Raw genomic sequence first — 18,867 nt, forward strand, 5'->3', positions numbered from 1 at the left:
TGCCAAAATCCACATAACCTCCTATATTTCATCTTTATACATTTTATTGTCTTAGCCCTTTTTTTTTTCCTATTCAAGCTGATTGAACTGAACACCATGCACATTTGGAGCAGAAGACAAAAATGAAAGCATGCAAACTTATGATGGGCCCATTTTTTTGAAAAAAAAAAAAAAAAAAGGCATTAACTTTGAAAAGCTGGAAATCCCCAAATTCACACGTGTCTTCATATTCTTATTCTTAAAATATGAAATATGCCATGTGCAAATACATTCACAGTATTTTGTGTAAATTAGCTTGAATTGGGGCAGCTTAAAAAAACCCATTGCACTAGATCAAAGAAAGTAATTATTTTGATTTTCACTTAAAGTAACAAGAGCTTTTAAATTTTTCTATGAAAAACAAAACCCACTTTTCGTCATATGTATATTAACTTCATCAAAATTAATACAAACCTAGGTATGTTTTTCAAAAAGGTCTTCCAGATACAGTGAATTTAACCATGATATTTTACTGCATTAAATCTCATTATATCCGGCTTACATAAGTGTAAGTAATATAGGTGAACTATCATAAATCCACAAAAGAGGCTCCAAAACAATTAATAGCTATTACAATATCAATCATCATTGGTGGTTTTTACTTTCATCTTGCTTTCTAGTTAGCTGTCTTCCTTACACTGTCAGTTCAGTTAGAATACTTCACCTACACCTCACAATATGTCAAAAGGAAGTAGACTCATGCTGTGAAAAGCTGGTAATTTTATTGGGTTCCTCTACCTTTAAAAAATCTGTTACTTGGCCAAGTCTGGTTTCTGAGATCCTTTTTTGCAGGGAAATTGAGGCAAACATTTTTATGTTGCCTATGGTGTCTGCTCACAAGAAGAAGAATTTATATACACAAGGATCATTAGTGCAGGGTTGCTCCCATTAGGATATAATAACCGTCAGTTAGGACAAAAAACAGATCAGCATCATGCATTCAAACTAACAGGCACACATAAAAATACTTGCCAGCTACATTTCACATACTAAGAGCATTGCTTCAAATATAAACTTAATACCAAAGGTTTTTAACATACTAACTTCTAAAAAATGAATCTAACAGATTCCCTGTTGCACAGATTTTTCACATATTCTGATCAATTAAAAAATGTAAAGCAAAAAAAAAGCTGAGATTTAAAGCATACTGTGTGCAGTGTACATACAACTTTGGAACTTAAAGTGTAATGTGAAAAATATACTTACCTCCTCTAAATAAGCTGAAATACCAACAGTCTTAAGGCAGAATATGACATACAGCCTCGCTCTTACTAAACACATTTTGGCTAAATCAGGATTTAAGTCCTGCTGACAGAGCTAACATATACTTACCAGTATCAAACCATTTAATACAACAATTAGACTATGAAATATGAAGAAATCACCTTAGCTGCTCCCAAATAATAAAACAAAAGTACATTATTTAAATAAAAGGAGCTTGCCAAAGCCCTATTTATTTGACCTGGAAGTACTTAGTTGTTTTAGGTACTGCATTCTGTTGAGTAAGGCTTGATTTCATGGGAATATGCAGCCTGTCATTGGGAAATTTAAATAAAATTGTGACTGACCTAGTCAATTAGAAAATGACTGTTAAATACTTGGCAAAACTACCTGTAATATCCAAATCCCTCTGGCTTACTTCTGACAAATATATATGTTATCAACTTATTTAAAGGTTTTCTCCAGTATTAATTGCCATGCAACACAAAAAAGAATATAGGTAATAAAGAAATACCATGGGCACAATGGAGGTTTAGAAGACTAAGAAAGCTTGAATCTTGCAAGAAGCAATGAACAAAAGATTCTGGCACTAATGTTAACCTACTGACATGCAAAGGATATCCAAAACAGATTAATAAAAATATATGTTGTGAATTTTCCCAAAAAAAGAGAAAAACATTTAATTTTAAACAAAATGGTTTCCCAACTTCTGAGACGGGTATGCAGCTACCTTTATACTTCATGCATAGTATGCTGAATATATAGAATATATACATGTAATATTTTGGGAGTAGGTGGGAAAGACACAAAACTTTGGAACAACAGTTTAGATGTGCCATAAGGCATAACTTTCACTAAGACAATGCAAACCCATTTATAAATCTTCTGTGTGCTCTTATTAGCACAATCCCAGGATGATTAGAAACATAATACTGAATCAGAATGGTTATTAGACTGATCATCAGTGTGGCTGGGTTAATCTACAATTCATATTCTCCCAATTTTTTACACTCATATGCTGAAATGAAGAGAAATCACAAAGTTGAAGGAAACAAGTCAGATGCTTCACTTTTAGCATTAGAAATAATCTCTATACTAAGGATAAATGTTAAGTTCCCCCCTTTTCATACAGGCTATATTCTGTCAGCATTATAGTGCTCCAGTACAGATACCACGGGTTTGGCAAATGTGGCAGCAAAGTCTGCAGCTGTTCTGTGGGAAACATACTACACTTTACTACCACAAAGAGTACAATAAGCTATTAGGTGTGCATCTGATGTGATCTACCACATCTCAAAGATGGAAAATATACCAGCATAAACACCAGCAGACCATTTAGTTAATGTGCTCTGACGGCAATCAGCAATATTCAACAGTGAAATATTTCTACAATGGAAAGAAGCAGAACTTCCAGTGCTCTACAGTTTTAGTGGCAAAATGCAGGTACTATGAATGTACTATGAATGGAGGGATTTGGGATAATCACTCTTTTGAACATAAGACATCTACATTTTATCTACATCCCATTTTCTGTAACTAAAAGTTTTTCATCTGGACTGCCCCACAATTTTGCCAGTTAACTCTTGAACAAGGATCTCAGCAGCTCACGGAAAGACAGTACATACACTGCAGAAAGGAGTATTATTATGTGCTTTCCAGTGCATTTACATTGCCAGCTACTATTTTGGAGCTGTCTCAGTGAGAGGAATATTGCCCTATAAAAAGTTGGGACAAGGACCCACACAGTATTTTCACATACCACTATAATCAGTATTTCCCATTACAAACAAAACTGAAACACCTCACTGTACAGCAAGTTGCAGTATATCAACAGCAAAATCACACAAATAATGTTGATCCACAAGTTTGTCTCTCAAGTTGTAGTATTTCACCTGAACAATTATAGGAAAAGACAGAAATGGATTGATATGAAATGGAGATTACTTCTCTAAGTGTGGATGCTTAAAGCATACCTAACAAGTGATCTCTGCTATTCCTCATCTCCTTTTATAAAGGTTTTTAAAAATGCAGAGAAGCAGCCTTAAGAAATAATATCAAACCTATGCACAATTTGATTACTGCTATTTGTCTTTTCAAGATACAGATCCTATATAGCATACTGAGTCAGACAGATTTTTTGCATGCCTCTTCTGCTCAGGAAAGGAGTAATATTAATAGTGGTCTAACAAAAAACTTTATTGCTCTCACCAGTGCTCAGAACACCGAAGTACCTGGATATCTCCCACAGTACAAAAAGGAGAGTCTTAGGACAGGTGCAGCATGACAATGTTAACTTTCCCTGTGCATCATGTAATACCAACAGTACCCAAAATAATTATTTAGTTTTATGCTGTCTTCTTCTTAGACTGTACTCAGAAGCAGTATGGATATAAACTTATCTGCAGAGGATGAATTTCATTCTCTTAAACAAATACGTGTGGGAGATCCCCCTCCTGAAGTGTGGTGGCTGGCGCATTATCAAATGCAAACTCAAACATCTGGATGCCAGATATGGTCACTTGCTTGTTTTGCTCTGCTGAGTTATCTACAGAATATCCTGTGAAGCTATGTACTTTGACTTGAGAGGATAATCCTGTGGATGCAGAAATCTCACACTATTTTAAAGGGAGATGCAATTTTTCTTGTGGTTACTCTTTTGTCTTCTCTACAATTCTGCATGCATCTGTATGCACAGGGCAGTTCATCTGACAATTTCTCTACCTGTATTCGAGGTAGTATTCTGCTGCCTAAGGTAGACTAACCAGTACATCACACATAGATCAGACATTCATTTGTACATGATTTTACTACAAACATGGTCATAATAGCTTGAAATATAAATTAGATCTTTTTTTTCACTTCTGACTTTCTTTTGCTTCAGACTTCTACATTCTCTATTGTAAGCTGTCAAAGGCTATTAACTTTTCCCTGTTTTTCACATACTGAATTACGCCATGGAAATTGGCGTGAAAAAAGAGATGAGTGCTTAATCTGCATGTTTTTAGAGGTAGCTCTTTGCAACTCCTCTTTAAAAAAAAAAAAGTTGACATTCATGACCCAATGATTACATGATTTTTTTGGTTAGGTGTTGTCATGCACCATTTAGCCTACTATGAATTTTTTTCATCCAGTGCATGGACTACAGCAGTCTTCAAATAATTTGTCTGCTGAGAGGCAGGACTGCCCACAGATTTAAATTACACAAAATACTATGAAATAAACTGACATTAAAAGGGAAACAAGCAAAATTCTAATGTTGTTTTCAGAGTAATGTACATTTCTAAAGGTCCTCTCTACAGAACAATGTTTTCCCTGAGTTTTGTGAACTGGTTTTTCACCCTAGATAGTCTCTGAACACAGATTGCCTTGTTAGTATATTTTTTAAAAAGTTCCACTAATGGTTTTCTCAAATCCTGATGGTAGCTCCTAGTTGTTTCCATAAGCAAGAGGCAGCATATCCTATTGCTGCCTTGAGCAACACATGTGGTGACAGGCCAGTCATTTGCTACCTCAGACAAGAAAGGGTGATGAGTTCTAAACTTTTCTTCAGTGACAGCCCTTGTTTTGGTGTCTTTCTTCTACCAACACTCTAATTTTCATTAAACTTGTAGGACTACATTAGCTACATCTACAACGGCAAGTAGTGTAGTCTTTAGAAATGGATTTGTAGACAGCAACAGTTCACACTATACATGTTTCAGGGAGTTTTAACTATCTCTGATCTGATCCTGGGGAATTTAGAGACAACTATACATGGAGACTGATGGCATGTTCCTAAAGCAAATCTTCTCATTTAATTTGATTCTGAAGCATGTTTGTGCGCTCTGAGACTGCTCTGCATTGCTCTGCAATGCAAACAAAGCCAAAGGGACAATTGATACATGTGATTCAAAAGCGCACTGCTCACTCAAGTTAAAAATGCTCTTGGATGTATACTGGGATATTTGGGTCCTTATGGTCTCTTAGAGTTGGTATAAATTGGCCGGAAGATTTCAAAAGCTACACAAGTACAGCAAACAACATAGAGAGATAGAGATGCTCTATTTTAGTAGAACGTCGTGGCACAGAAAATAAAAAGAAAACCAATCTCTGAAGATTCTTAAGAATATTACCCAGTTTTTGTAATAAAGCTTCTATCCTATCCCTGTGCTGCTGACACTTCTGCCAGCAAATTATTTAGACCTTTAGTAATAGCGGTTTTTTTCCATCTCATTCTGATACCTTTCACACAATACTGGCAGACACAAAGTTATTCCTTCTTTTCCTTATTCCTCTGCATCCCAAGAGACATCTGTAAGCCCTTGTGCTTTTAAAGTGCTAGATGCTCAAAGGCTCTTTTGAAATTAATAATAATCAATGCCAGCAGCATCTCAACACCCTACCCAGTATTTGCATGTGATGGAAGGAAAAACAATAGCAAAAAAGGAGACATCAACTTGAGTTGTTCCAGCAGTTGTTTTAAATGGTGAATATTTTCCTTTTCTTAATGTGAAAAAGAAATAAACAATATCCTTAAACAATATCTTTTTAAATCCAGAACATAAGCAGACTCTCAATCACCCCAGTGTTCTGAAAAATCTGTATTTCTCTACAGTTGTATTGGCAAACTCAAATAATTTCTACCAGTAATGGAATTTACAACTGACTAGCCCCATGCTTTGAAAAATGCCATCCAGTAATTCTCTTTCTGATGGTTACATGGTAACATCAGTTTGGGATGTACTTCTTATACTGTGAATGAAGCAAAATGTAAATATTAAAAAATACTGGCTGCATGTTTGAAGCCTGAAAACTTATGCATAAGCCCTCCATTTAATTCCTGTGGGTGGATGACTTGCTTTAGAAAAAGCAGGGAACTGCAGGGGAGGAGTACTGAAAGTGTTATGCTAACTGTAAAGGTAGAGAAAGAGTTGTACCCAAATTCAATTCTAGTTTTTAGGTGAAACTTTGACATAAAATGGAATATATTGGAAGAATGATTCTTCTGGTAGGAGACTATTCAAAACACTATTCTGCACTGTCAGAAATTATCTGAGGGCTATGATAAAATATCCATGCAAGTACAATACATTAAGTGTAAGAAACACTTACCTTGTTGAATATCCTTCATCTCCAAGTGCAAACTGGATATTAAAATTCCTACAGTTTGCGACCGCTTTCCATCCAGCAATTTGATAATCTAGAAAGGTGATGCAAAATGATCTGAGATCAAGGGAACACTCTACAAAATATTCAGTCACTTTTATAATTTGTGAATTGAATTCAATATTTCTCCACACATCAAACCCTTTTATTAGCTAAATGTGGTAGCAAGACCTTCATCTTATCTTTGCGCTCTGCACCTTAAAAAATGAATTGTAAGACTGAATTCTCATCAGGACTACCAAAGAACATCACCTCTTACTTGTAGGATGCTGTTACACAGGAAGAGAAAAAGGCACATCAAATATTTATTCTGGAATATGTTCCCCACCCCCCCCCCCCTTTTTCTTTAAATGACATTTAAGAACTATTAAAGACATTTATGAACTATTAAAGTACATCACAAGTTCCCTAGTTTGTCTGGTAGTTTACATTTCAGTGTGAACAGGCTTATGTCTATTTTTTCAGCAAAGAATCAAGTCCTGACCAAGAAGAATTGAAGAATTGTCTTTTTATGTCCTCTCAACACTACTTCTGGAACACTGGGCACTACTCAAAGTATTTCTTTTGCTCATGTCTGAATGTGCTTATTCCACACTGTTGACACTCCACAGGGATTTCAGGATTTTTTTCACATTTGGGTACAGATATTTGATAGTATAATATACTGACATGAAGACTGTAATACTTTCTGATGTCAGTTTAGGGGGAGAAGAAGAAAGAGGAGGAAGGAAAACCTTAATATTATTTTGGCTGGTTGAAATTACTTATAAAGAAGGGAATTAGTGTTACTCAGATGTTACAATGTAAAAAACTTATTTCCCACAATTTCTGGGTTATTGGTATTTGTGATTTTGATTAATTTCGTAACGAAGATATGACAGGAGGACATCACAAAATACAATACAGACACAAATTCTTCAGAAATACAAAAAGTTCTGATCCAAGCAAATGGCTTACTTCATAGTGTTGATGTACAAAAACTATCAAAAATACTAACTCCTATGCAAAATTAAAACTAATAGCTATGTTTTCCCTAAATTGATATTCTTAGTATTTGAATAATATTTAATCTATATTTCTCCAAATTTAATTTTATTATTTAAATTAAAGGTGGCATTTATATTTGGATATTTAATCATAGTAAGAACTTAAAGCAATTGTTATCCCTTATTCCTAGAATACTTTTATTGATACTCAAATTAAAGACAGTTAACTGACAAAATTTATACTAACTCATAAAAACGTTTCCTATCTGTGTTTTATGTGATTTAAAAATATTTACCTATGAAAGTACTTAGTCACTCATCAATTAAAAAATACATTTTTTGACAAATAGAGGAAAAAGAGAAATGATACTGACATTTTCACTTGAAAATGCAAAGTTAGTATTTAGAGTACTGAAATTGGATAATATGTGCACAAGTTGGAACAAATGCTCTCGTCAACAAAGATCTCACAGATATTTTAGGTCCCTCTTGTAGGTACTCAATAATAAATTCATGTTAAAGTAGATTGCACATATTTTCTGCCAAAATTGGAAAAAATCTATCCTGAGAGTTTTTCTGCCTATATGGACAGCACATATGATGGATATTAAGAAATTAATGTTGTGGAAAGTGTTTTGTTCAAATGACAAAGTATTCAGGCTCTTTATCTCCTGAATACACAAGCAGACAAGATGATTTTGCTCCAAGTTACCTTAAATGAACGCTTGGCATTGTCACATCCTGTTGACTGATTCTTCTGAGCAAATGCAACTGCTTGGTTTATCATGGTCATCTCTGAAGCTTTACATGAATTTGCTGAACTCCGCAGCACATTAACTTCTTACAGGGATAATTACAGGTTTGAGCAGTATGCAATTTGTACAGCATTCACTGACCTCCAAGTTGACCTTGTTCAGGGCAAATTCATAGGTTGTCATAAACCCCATTAGACATGCCTAGTTTGAGGCAAAACCTTTCCAGACTACAGCAGTTGTAGACAATATGACATTTGAAATCATTCCACTAAAGTATTTGTAAGCGCTACTATGTGCTCCATATATGATCAAACTAGCTCACATCACTAAGCAAGACCTCCCCCCTAAACAATTTGTGAGAAAACCCTTAAAGAAAGCCCTATATAATTTTAAAAGTTAAACCAGAGATTAATGATTTAAAACAGCAACTGACTGTACGTTCACTTGCATTTTAGACAAATGTACACATGCACCATTACCAGGCATCAAGCTAGATGCAGACTACCTGAAACAGCTTCAACCAAGTAGCTGGAGGCTCATAATTAATTCATTGGAGAGCAAAAATGGAGGACCAGGATAACAGAATAGCTTACATTAAGCATAAAACTACTTCAAACCCATAGTTATAATGCTAAGTATTATACTGGAATTTTGTCATAGATTTTTAGAATCAATGTGGAACTTGAAAGATTTTGCAGTTAAAATATATAATCAGTAGTAAAACAAAGAATTAATTTTCAAAGATACTTTGTTCCAGTGATGGTTATTCTATCTCTAGGGGTGAATTCCAAATATACACAAAAAAAAAAAAAATCAGCACTTTTTCAGTTCAGTAAAAATATAAGGCAAATAAAAGGAAAGTTTGTAAAGACTGTGCTGAACTATTTAGTCTATGTTTTAAAAGACAAATCACTGGTCACCTCTCAGCGTATTGTGACTTGCTTGTAGCTGGCAGTGACAGGTAAGCAGCTACAAGCCAGCTGACGCCAGCTGATGCTGCTGTGCCAGCTGGTGGGGTTTGCCAGCTGCCTGTTGCTTCTCCAGACTATGAATGTATTGTTGCAATGGATGCAGCATTTTCTGGCTTAGTGAGAAAATTGTGACTGCTGGTGATAATTTCTTTACTTCACCGGTCCATAGCATTATTTGATTTTTGTTGTTTTTTCCCTTATTTTTTAATGTTAAGTCAGCTGATTTGCTGTACACAAGTGTCTCATCTATATCTTTCAAATCTTTATAATCTAATTAAAAAATGAAGATATACTAAAGCTTGAATACACTAATATTTCCATTAGAACACACATTTCCATTAGAAGGTGTTTCTCTAATGTAGCTGGAAATGCATTTCATTAAATACTATACAGCAGACTTTACTGTTCTGTCAAACTGCAATGCCTATATTTGTCCAGGACACTTACTGGTGCTGAAATCTGAAGAGACTCAGTTTACTTTAGTGATTGAAAGTTAAATCCTTCCTCCCGGTGGTGCATGGATTCCTTCCATTTATTGAGAAAAGCCATAAGCTAAAAAGCTGTCCTGCATATTACAGCATTTCCCTCCATTCCCACTCACCAACTTTTACAGCAAATCAACAGCCCGGGCCCATGTTTGGATTGCTGAAATCCTGTTCAAACACAGGAAGAATATCCTGCACAAGAAGCCAAAGTATGTCCCTCAAGCCATTCGGCATAAACACTCCAAGAGTAACCAATGAAATTTCAGAAGCTTAAGACTAGACATCATCTCTCATATTCCTACTCAAGGGAGAGCCAAATTTAACCATGTTTTCCTTATTATGGGTGAACCATGGCTTTATATTTTTAAAAGTCTATTTACAACTTTATTAGCCTAAAAACACCACTACTTTTAGCCTTTTTCAAAAGTACACACAAGTGGCAATATATCAGGTTCAAATAGGAGGTATGAAGGAGCTAGTAAGAAACTTTTCTCAATATCTTTACTCCTATCAGAACTGCAAAAATTAGACAAACCACAAACCAGATATTCACCCTGTGGACAATTTCTATATTCTACATGACTTCAGGGCTTTGTGATAAACAAGGAATGCCAGTTATTTTTCTCAGCACAGCATAAAATATAAAGAGAAAGTGAGAGTGCCTCGGATGAGCATGCACTAGCATTTTACTACGTCTGCTTAAGTTTGAACACTGTTTATTATCTTATGCAGACAGCTGAAGACAGTCATTGTGCTTCAACCCTCCAAAGCTTCCAACACTTTCTGCAATATCTGCCCTTCTTGCGGAAACACAAAATTTATTAATTGTAATTCCTCATTTAGTTAGATGGACAAAAAAACTTGCTGACAGGCATATCCCTTTCAGTTAAAAAAATGCAATTCACTCAAAATATTGACACTCTTCGTAAATGAGAACACATGTTAATAATTATGTGAAGTCTGTTAGAGATAACAGACAACAGAAAAGCCATTATCTTTAATGTCCTCCTGCGTCTTTGAAATTATAATCATTGCACTAAAGGGCCAAAAATGATTGATGGACTTTCATTTGGAGCATACACCTGACACAAATTACTTGACATTTACTCTTTTTTTTTGGTAAGATGAAGACAGAGTGGCATCACAAATATCCAACTATCCTGTTTCTTGAAAAATTATAGAAAATACTTGAGTTTTTGAGGATAAATTACTAACAAGTGCTCAAATATAATGGAAAAACTAACACAACATCAAAAATATGTGTTAGATCTAGCAATGGAGCTACAAAATGCACATGGAAAAAATTGCAGTAAGCAATCTTTTTTAATTATCTCTTTTTCAAGATTACAGAGTATCATAGCTTATTACATAATGAATAATATCTTTTATTTATTTGATTCATGTTCAGGTGCTAAGGCACTTTTGTTTTCCTCCAATAATTTGAATTTTTCCTGCTGCAGATTCAACCACATCAGAACTATAAAATAACAATGAAATAAATCCCACTCCTTCTTTATATTATTTATCCATCTAGAGTCTCTGGGAAAGTCAGCAAACATCTCTTCTCGAGTTCATGGATATCAACTCCAAACATTAACTGCATTACATTACTTCATATAAGATTATAATGCATCTAGTCTTAATTCAAAAACTTTTATGAGAGAAGAATTATATTTTTAAGGTTTAAATATGTTACATAGTATCTTGCTCTAATATTGGGACACAACTAATATATTCATCTAGCCAGTAAATTCTCCCAACCAGAAAAACCAAATTCTATTCTTAAGACATAATATCAAAACCTCAGAATAATAATAATTTTTATAATTATCTACATAATACATAGAATATTAAATGAAAGATTGCATACATGCAGAGAAAATAAATGCACAAGAACAAGAGTTTCCTGCATTATTTCAGAGGGTGTACAGTTGGAAAAAAACCTTAAAGTTCTTCCAAAGGTGCTACATTTTCCAAAGGGCTGCATGATCAAAGAAGCATGAGCAGCCACACAGTTTGCAGAGCTTCTAAGCCCAGATAAGCAATACCATAACAAACTTCAAGTCTTCAAGTATATATATTTGAGTACTAGAAAGGTACACCTGACCTTTGTTTAACCTATATTGGGTTTACATTGTATCACCATCAAGTGAATGAACTATATTTTTCCAAAATAAGTTATTATATTTCTAAAAATAAGTAAAATCACCTTTTATGCAGTCCTTTAAGTTGTATTAGCATTGCTGTTTAGATTCTTAATTTCTGTTCCTTTCTTCCTCCACATACCTGTCAGAAGCTTCTAGAAATCAGTGCAACCCAGTAAGCCATTTCTATCTGGCATAAATGCAACAAATTTGGGAATCATGAAAGTGTTTTTGAAAAAAGTATAGCCAGCTGTTTCAATCCATAGGACAATGGACAGAAGGTGGACTTTGTCTTTTAATTGATTAACAGCGTCAAGAGGTTGAAAAGGCACTCAAAATGTCATTGACAGCATTTCTGCACTTCAAGACAGTTACCAATTATAAGTGTACCACTCTAAACAAACTTTCCTAAAGATCTCCAAATACAGACACACAATTTCCCTAGCCAAAATTTTTCTGCATTCCTTTGGTATCCTTGCTCTTAGAAAGCTTTTCATAATTTTTCTTTGCAGCAGCTGCATGCACTTGATTACACTTATACTGTGTGTCCCAATCAACCTTCTCCTTTCTAGACTAAACAATCATAATAATTTCTTTCCTTAGAGACTACTTCACTTTTCATCATTCTCCCTCTTCTTGACTCTTTACAGTTAGCAAATTTTTAATGAAGGTTTGTAGTGCCTAAATGTAGATGCAGCTCTTAACTGAGACATGGCTGAATAGTCTTGCAAGCAATACTACTTGATCTATCAGAGTTCTGCTTTTCATTTTTAGTATTACCATGATTTGACAATTCACGTTCCTCTTGTGGGCCACTAAAATGCCAAGACTCTTTCTGCTGAACTATTACCAGCCAGTTAGCCAGCTGTACTCCATCTTATTTTTTAGGTAGCTGAATATTCTCAATCATATTAACCTTGTGGTTAACTGCATTAGCTTTGTGCTTATCTTTGTCTGTCAGACGAGATCTCAGACACACGAAAGCCTTGTGAAGGATCTACTTCAGTACATTTGAAGCCTCTCACAAACAGGTGGTGGCTGCAGAGTTAGTATTCTGCTACCCAAGAAATAAGTGAAAATACCACGGTAAACAACCAGCAGAGAAGTCCACAGAGTCCTCAGTGTATTCTCCTATTTTGACAGTGAGTATATATATGTACGAATAGAAATATTATTGATGATATATTGAAATATTACTGATATATTATAAACATTTATTTTATGAAAAATTTAATATATTGTAATTATATAATATATATGAGTATATATATATATGTATAATATGAATATATATCCAGAAGTTTCCTTTCTGAGCCTGACTTGCCAAATGGTACTGGAAGATAGACCAGCCATTCTATTTATCTTGATCACAGAATCAATCAGGTTGAAAAAAAGGTTTCTGACACAAAGTCCAGCCTATGACTAAACACCACCATGTCAACCAGACCACGGCACTGAATGCCACAGCCAGTGTTTCCTTAAACACCTCCAGGGATGGTGACTCTGCCACCTCCCTGGAGAGTCCACTCCAATGGCTAATCACCCTTTCTGTGAAGAAATTCTTCCATGTCCAACCTAAACCTCCCTGGTGCAGCTCACATAGGACATTTAGACATTTCTGGCTGAAAATGGCAGGTGTTTATCAGCTGTAAGTAAAAAAAAGCAGAGCATACAGTGAATTTTTTAATCTGTGTTGCCATACACTGTTTACTACCTGGAAAAATAGGTAAGAAAGGAAGAAACTGAAATTTCTATAGGCTTTCCACAGAAGCATTCATTTCACAGCCTAAGCATACAGATTATTCCAACTGGTTTCACAAAACTAATCATTCCGAGAATAAACTGAGTAATATTGCTTTATTGGGAATTGCAAAAGAGTTAAATGAGAAACAATTATCCTCTAATTCAAAAGATAAAATCTTAATTCCAGTTGAAAAAGGAACTTGACTGTGAGGGACTGATGTAATTCTCATTCAAGAAGCAAAGTATTGAACAATCATGTTTTAATAAGAAAACCTGCACCATCTATTGGTCTGTCATTTCCCTAGATACCAAAGAAGGTGAACTTAGTTTGTATAAGATTCTATGAAATAAGGCATAGTTTGTGCAGAGCAGAGGTTTAGTGCAGGGAGTGGGTCAGTCCTACCAGGTATCATTAAGTAAAACAGCTCAACTATTTCAAACACAAACTGCAACTTCATTGCTGTACCTATATCTTGCTCTGGAAGGTTTTTTTAGTGAACATGCAAAAGGAATTGATAAGTAAGTACATAATGACATGGAATCAGCTAAATCTATAATCTATGATGAGCCTCATCTAAGATTTGTGTTTCTTAATGTCTGTAGAAAGCATCTTTAAGGGGACTACACAATTCCCTATAATGTGACACTGGTACCATTTTTAAGACCAGACAAGCAGAAATTTATGTACTGAAGCAAAGAAAAAGATTCCTGCTAAAACCCTAGTACATATAATTGTTAGAAAAAAGGCAAGAAACTTTGAGAGCCAAAAGAAGCATGAGAAACCAGAAATTGGGCCAGCCAAACTGATAGCTTTATACTGATCTACAGGAATTCTCTATTATTATCTACTAATAAATCCTCCTGTAAGTAAATAAAATGCCTCTCTACTACTGTATCATTTGCAGCCCACCAAGACTGATCCACCGGAGCTAGCCTGCACATATCTGGGCTTTCAGAGAGACAAATTAAAACAAGGACCATTTAAGAAGGCCAACTGTCTGTAAAAACATTCAGCTGCTACTATGAGTAATTTAACTGAGAAAGGTTAAAAGACGGGATACACAAAAAGAAAATGCTTCTGTACTCAATTAAAATTTTCTTTGAATTCTAAAAACAGGTTTATTTTTAATTTTTGATTTGACCAAATGATGGAATTTTACACTACTGACCATGACCTTTGTAAATTCTCATGGAAAACCTCACAGTTCCCATGGTTTGTAACACCATCATCACAATCCCATTGGTTTTAGAAACTAAAGACATGGTAATAGATATAATTCTGAATTTATTTCTAAGGGGATTTATTTTTGTATTTTCCCACAGTACTTTAAAGGAACCTTTTTCATTTCATTACTTTCAGTAATATATCCATTGTCTTGAAATAGTAAGTTTACCTCTAATAACAAAGCAGAATAATTAAAACATTGATAGAAATAAAAAGGATGTCTTTGTATGAAAATATACTGGTTGCTCACAAGAAATAATGCATATAATTATAACAATATTTTCTGTAAGTATTACCCAATTCAATTTTGGATAAGCCAAGAGAGATCACTAAAAAATCACGCTGCTCAAAAAAAGCAACTTAGTTTGCAAAGCAGCAAGGAAAAAGAAAAGCACAATTTCATCTTTCAGTATACAGGCCTAATTCTGTACCTGGTTTGCTGTCACCCCCTTGGAGAAGTAGATATACTCCCTTAGTTACTGAGAGTTTGAAATAAAAAGGTAACCACTTGTGCGTATTAATTCCCCATTAAAGCTACAGTGATTAAATTCTTCAAAGTTCTTTAGAAAAATGTATTTCCTATTACATAATTCTTTCTGAGAAAAGGTAAATTACTGAAATGGAAAAATAAATATTAGAAAGAAGGCATAAGATATGTGAACCAATGGAATTTATGGATACAGCTGCTGCTACATATCACATTCACCTCAAGCATTTGTTGAGTAAAACATATCAAAATATTTTTCACAGAGATGTTCATGCCCAACTTCAGTCTAATATTTGAAGGACTGTAGCTATTATTTCTTTGGTGTGTATTTACAAATGCCATCATGTCCCCATCCAGGCCCCATTTTTAATTATTTACTTTTTGCATTGCATGAATTTGAGTTCTACAAATTCTACAGCCTTACTGATACTTCTCATCAGCAGTTGCATTAAGACAAAATACAGGGAATTGATGATCAAAGATGTTCTGAAAGATCTGAAAGCCCCAACATCCATACATGTTTCACGCTCTTATGTATTATATAATTGAAGGTAAAAGCACAGCTCACATGCAAAGTGCCCTCTTGTGGTTCCAAGCAGGTAAACTCAGAGATTTAAAACAGTGTTTTTCAGTAGTTTCTGATGTGTAATCACAGTGTTTTAGGAAAACAGTATTGATTATTATTCAGTCTAGAATTTTTCTGGCAGCAAATACTGCTAATGGCATTTGTTTTTCCTATCTGCACATCCCAATTGGCAAGCGCCAGCTGCTTCTGCAATGGATCATGTCTAAAGCTGAATGACACAGCTACTGCATGGAGCTTTGGCCATTAAAGACATGATTGTCCTGCCCTTTCCTGCCACAATTCCTTAGCTATACTGGAAAAAAAAAATTGGCATTCCTTATTTAAAATTTTGTCTTAAATTTGATTTTTCTAACAAAATTTATCTCAGTGGAAGAGAGGTTTGCTGGAGAAACTAAAGACAGGCATTAATTATACATCAGCTCAGGGGCAAATAATGGCCAGAAATACTGGCACTTCCAGATATTAATTAGAACTTTAATACTATTCTCCTATACAGTATTTTTTCCTATACTGTATAGGAGAATACACCACACCGGGATGCAGAACTTTCATTAGCAAAGGTAAAAGATTTTTCAAGGTAAATAATAGCCCTGCATTCTCAAGGAAGAGAATTGAGATTGAATCAGCAATCCATAGTTTTCTTTCTTGCCCATTCACAAAAAATCCAAAAATTAAAAGGAATTTTCTCAAAATGAAAGACTAACCAGTGCCACACACACACACAAAAAAAAAAAAGAAGAAGACAAAGAAACAATAAATACCTTTTTGGCCTTGGTTTTTTTTTCGTAAGTCTCTGATAATGGTTTTCTTTTTTCCTGAGTGGTATCTTTGGAGAATAAATATTCAAACTCAGTAGTGTCAAGTATATCAGGTTCTTCCAGTGATTCCCATAATGTTGGCATAGCAGTTTTCCTATAAAGGGAAAGGTAATAATAAAAATTCTAAACATCATGAGAAACCATAATAGATCTAACCATAATAGATGAAAATCCATGATAGATTTAAACTCAAAGCAACACACAGAGCATTCCTTTCCTATACCTTCCTCCTGTAAGAAGTCAAAAGTTTTCCTGTACGTTTTAGTTATTAGTTTGAGCTACTTAGTCCATGCCTGCTAGACTACGCATCATTCGTACTGTACTGTTCTTCCTGCAACAACGGCAGCTTGTGCAAATACATGGCAAGAGATTTCTGCCACTTCAACTAGGATTAGAAGTACTCCAATGTCAGCTTTTTTGAGGAATTCCCAGTAATCTATTTAGACCTATAAAAATAAACAATATCAACAAATAGTGAACAAACTTTATTCAAGCATATTTTAAGAGTGTTTGGGGAAATTTTTATAGGACCTGATTTACTCAATGTTATCCACAGATGTTGTATACTCATATTTATCCTTGTTGTAGTTCTGGGAAACTAGAGTAATTATGTGGCTTATATTTTGGGAGACTAGCCAGTATTCTTCTCCATTCAACCAACTGCAAATTTTAAATGTGGATTATCTTTCTTTCTTTTTTTGCCTTCCAAGACTGGATTTAGTTTTGGATCAGCGATCCTCTAGTTTTATCTGGATAAGGGGAAAATAATATGTAGTGCTACAAACATTGCACATCAATTCTGAAAGGGCCTCGTTTCAAAAATTTCAATGTTTCAGGAAAATATGTGGGACAAAACTTTTGAGTGTTCTTGTCTGTTTATCAGTAGAAGGTGGGACCGTGTCTTCCAGCAGATGTCACTAAAAGGCAGTGAAATTATTCGCAATTTAAAAAAAGTGAAGAAAACCACTAAAAAATACAAATGGCTGACGTCACTAAACACAGATGTAATATGCAACAAAATTGAATTCCTAGCAATTCAAAAGGAACCCATTTTTTTTTTCTTTTCAAATTTAGGATTTTTTTTCTACTTCATACTCAACTGCCTACTATCATGAATGTTTAAGGAACTTTTCATTATTTTCTATTAGCATCTGCTGATGCAGCATATTCCATGTCACAGGACATGCTTAGAGCTCCACAGCTCTGCTCTTCCTGATATTAGTTGTTGTCCCTGAACCAAGACAGAAGAATGAAGGATTCTTTCTGGCTCTGCAACCAGAAGTCCTGGACAGCTTCCAGTCTGAGCAGCAAATCCTTGAAGAAATTTCCAGTTCTAATACAGACCATGAAAATGTTGGACCGTTATATTTGGGGACCAGCAGTTCATCAGAATGCTATGAATTATTCCTTACCTTGCAAAAGCTTGGTGAACCAGCACCACCTCAGAAAAGAAAATTTTTATTTAATTGATTCAATGGGAAGAATTTCAATAAAGTTTATTTATGGACCAACTATTTATTCACTATGAAACAATTATGCCAAAGAAATACTGGGAAAGTAAAACTAAAATGTTCAAGACTCCTGCTCCAAAATATTTCAATTCTGAAAAATTTTAATTCTTTTTAGTTCTGAAAAACTAAGACTATACAACTGAAATTTCAGTAATTCCTTTGTTCCTGTCAAATATTTTATATAAAATATTGACATCTTACAATGCTTTATTACACCAGAATAATGGTACTTTCTCATCAAAATAAATTCAGAGCTGTAAAGTAAAATAAAACCCATATTTAAATTCACTTAGTTGCAGCTATTTACTTCAAACATGTTTAAATATAATAGAGAAACCTGAAAATAAAATATTATTATAATATTAAATAATTTAAAGACATAATTTATAAAAATAATTGTTAAAGGATAAATAAACTATAATTTATAATTTCTAAAAATTAACAGTATATAATAATAATATATGTGTCCATGTATATATACACACACATACATATATTATGTGTGTATATTTTGTATAGCACATATAATATTATGATGCATTATGGCTGTAAGCCCTATATAGTAATATGATTTAGCTTATTAAAATGTTTAAATTTACCATCTTCATAACTGCTGCTAGGCTAACATAATTTTGAACATAGATAATAATGGTTTGAAGCTTAAGATCCAAATAATAATGTAATTTCATTACTTGCATTAATACGGGACCTAAATTAAGGAACAACTCTTCATTAACATAAAATAGTCTGT

General features: G+C 34.2%; 1 protein-coding gene across 1 annotated transcript in view; it reads right to left on the minus strand.

The window, feature by feature from the left end:
• The window catches only part of FMN1 (formin 1), a 125,382-nt gene that overhangs the window by 64,331 nt on the left and 42,184 nt on the right, over positions 1-18,867 (minus strand). The window contains exons 5-6 of the mRNA XM_084207987.1: positions 16,549-16,699; positions 6,352-6,439 (exon numbers count right to left, since the gene is read on the minus strand). Coding sequence (XP_084064113.1) covers positions 6,352-6,439; positions 16,549-16,699 — 239 coding nt within the window. The remainder of the gene's footprint in view (positions 1-6,351; positions 6,440-16,548; positions 16,700-18,867) is intronic.

Source organism: Fringilla coelebs, assembly GCF_963513975.1.
Source record: "Fringilla coelebs genome assembly, chromosome: 6".
Classification (NCBI taxonomy): domain Eukaryota; kingdom Metazoa; phylum Chordata; class Aves; order Passeriformes; family Fringillidae; genus Fringilla; species Fringilla coelebs.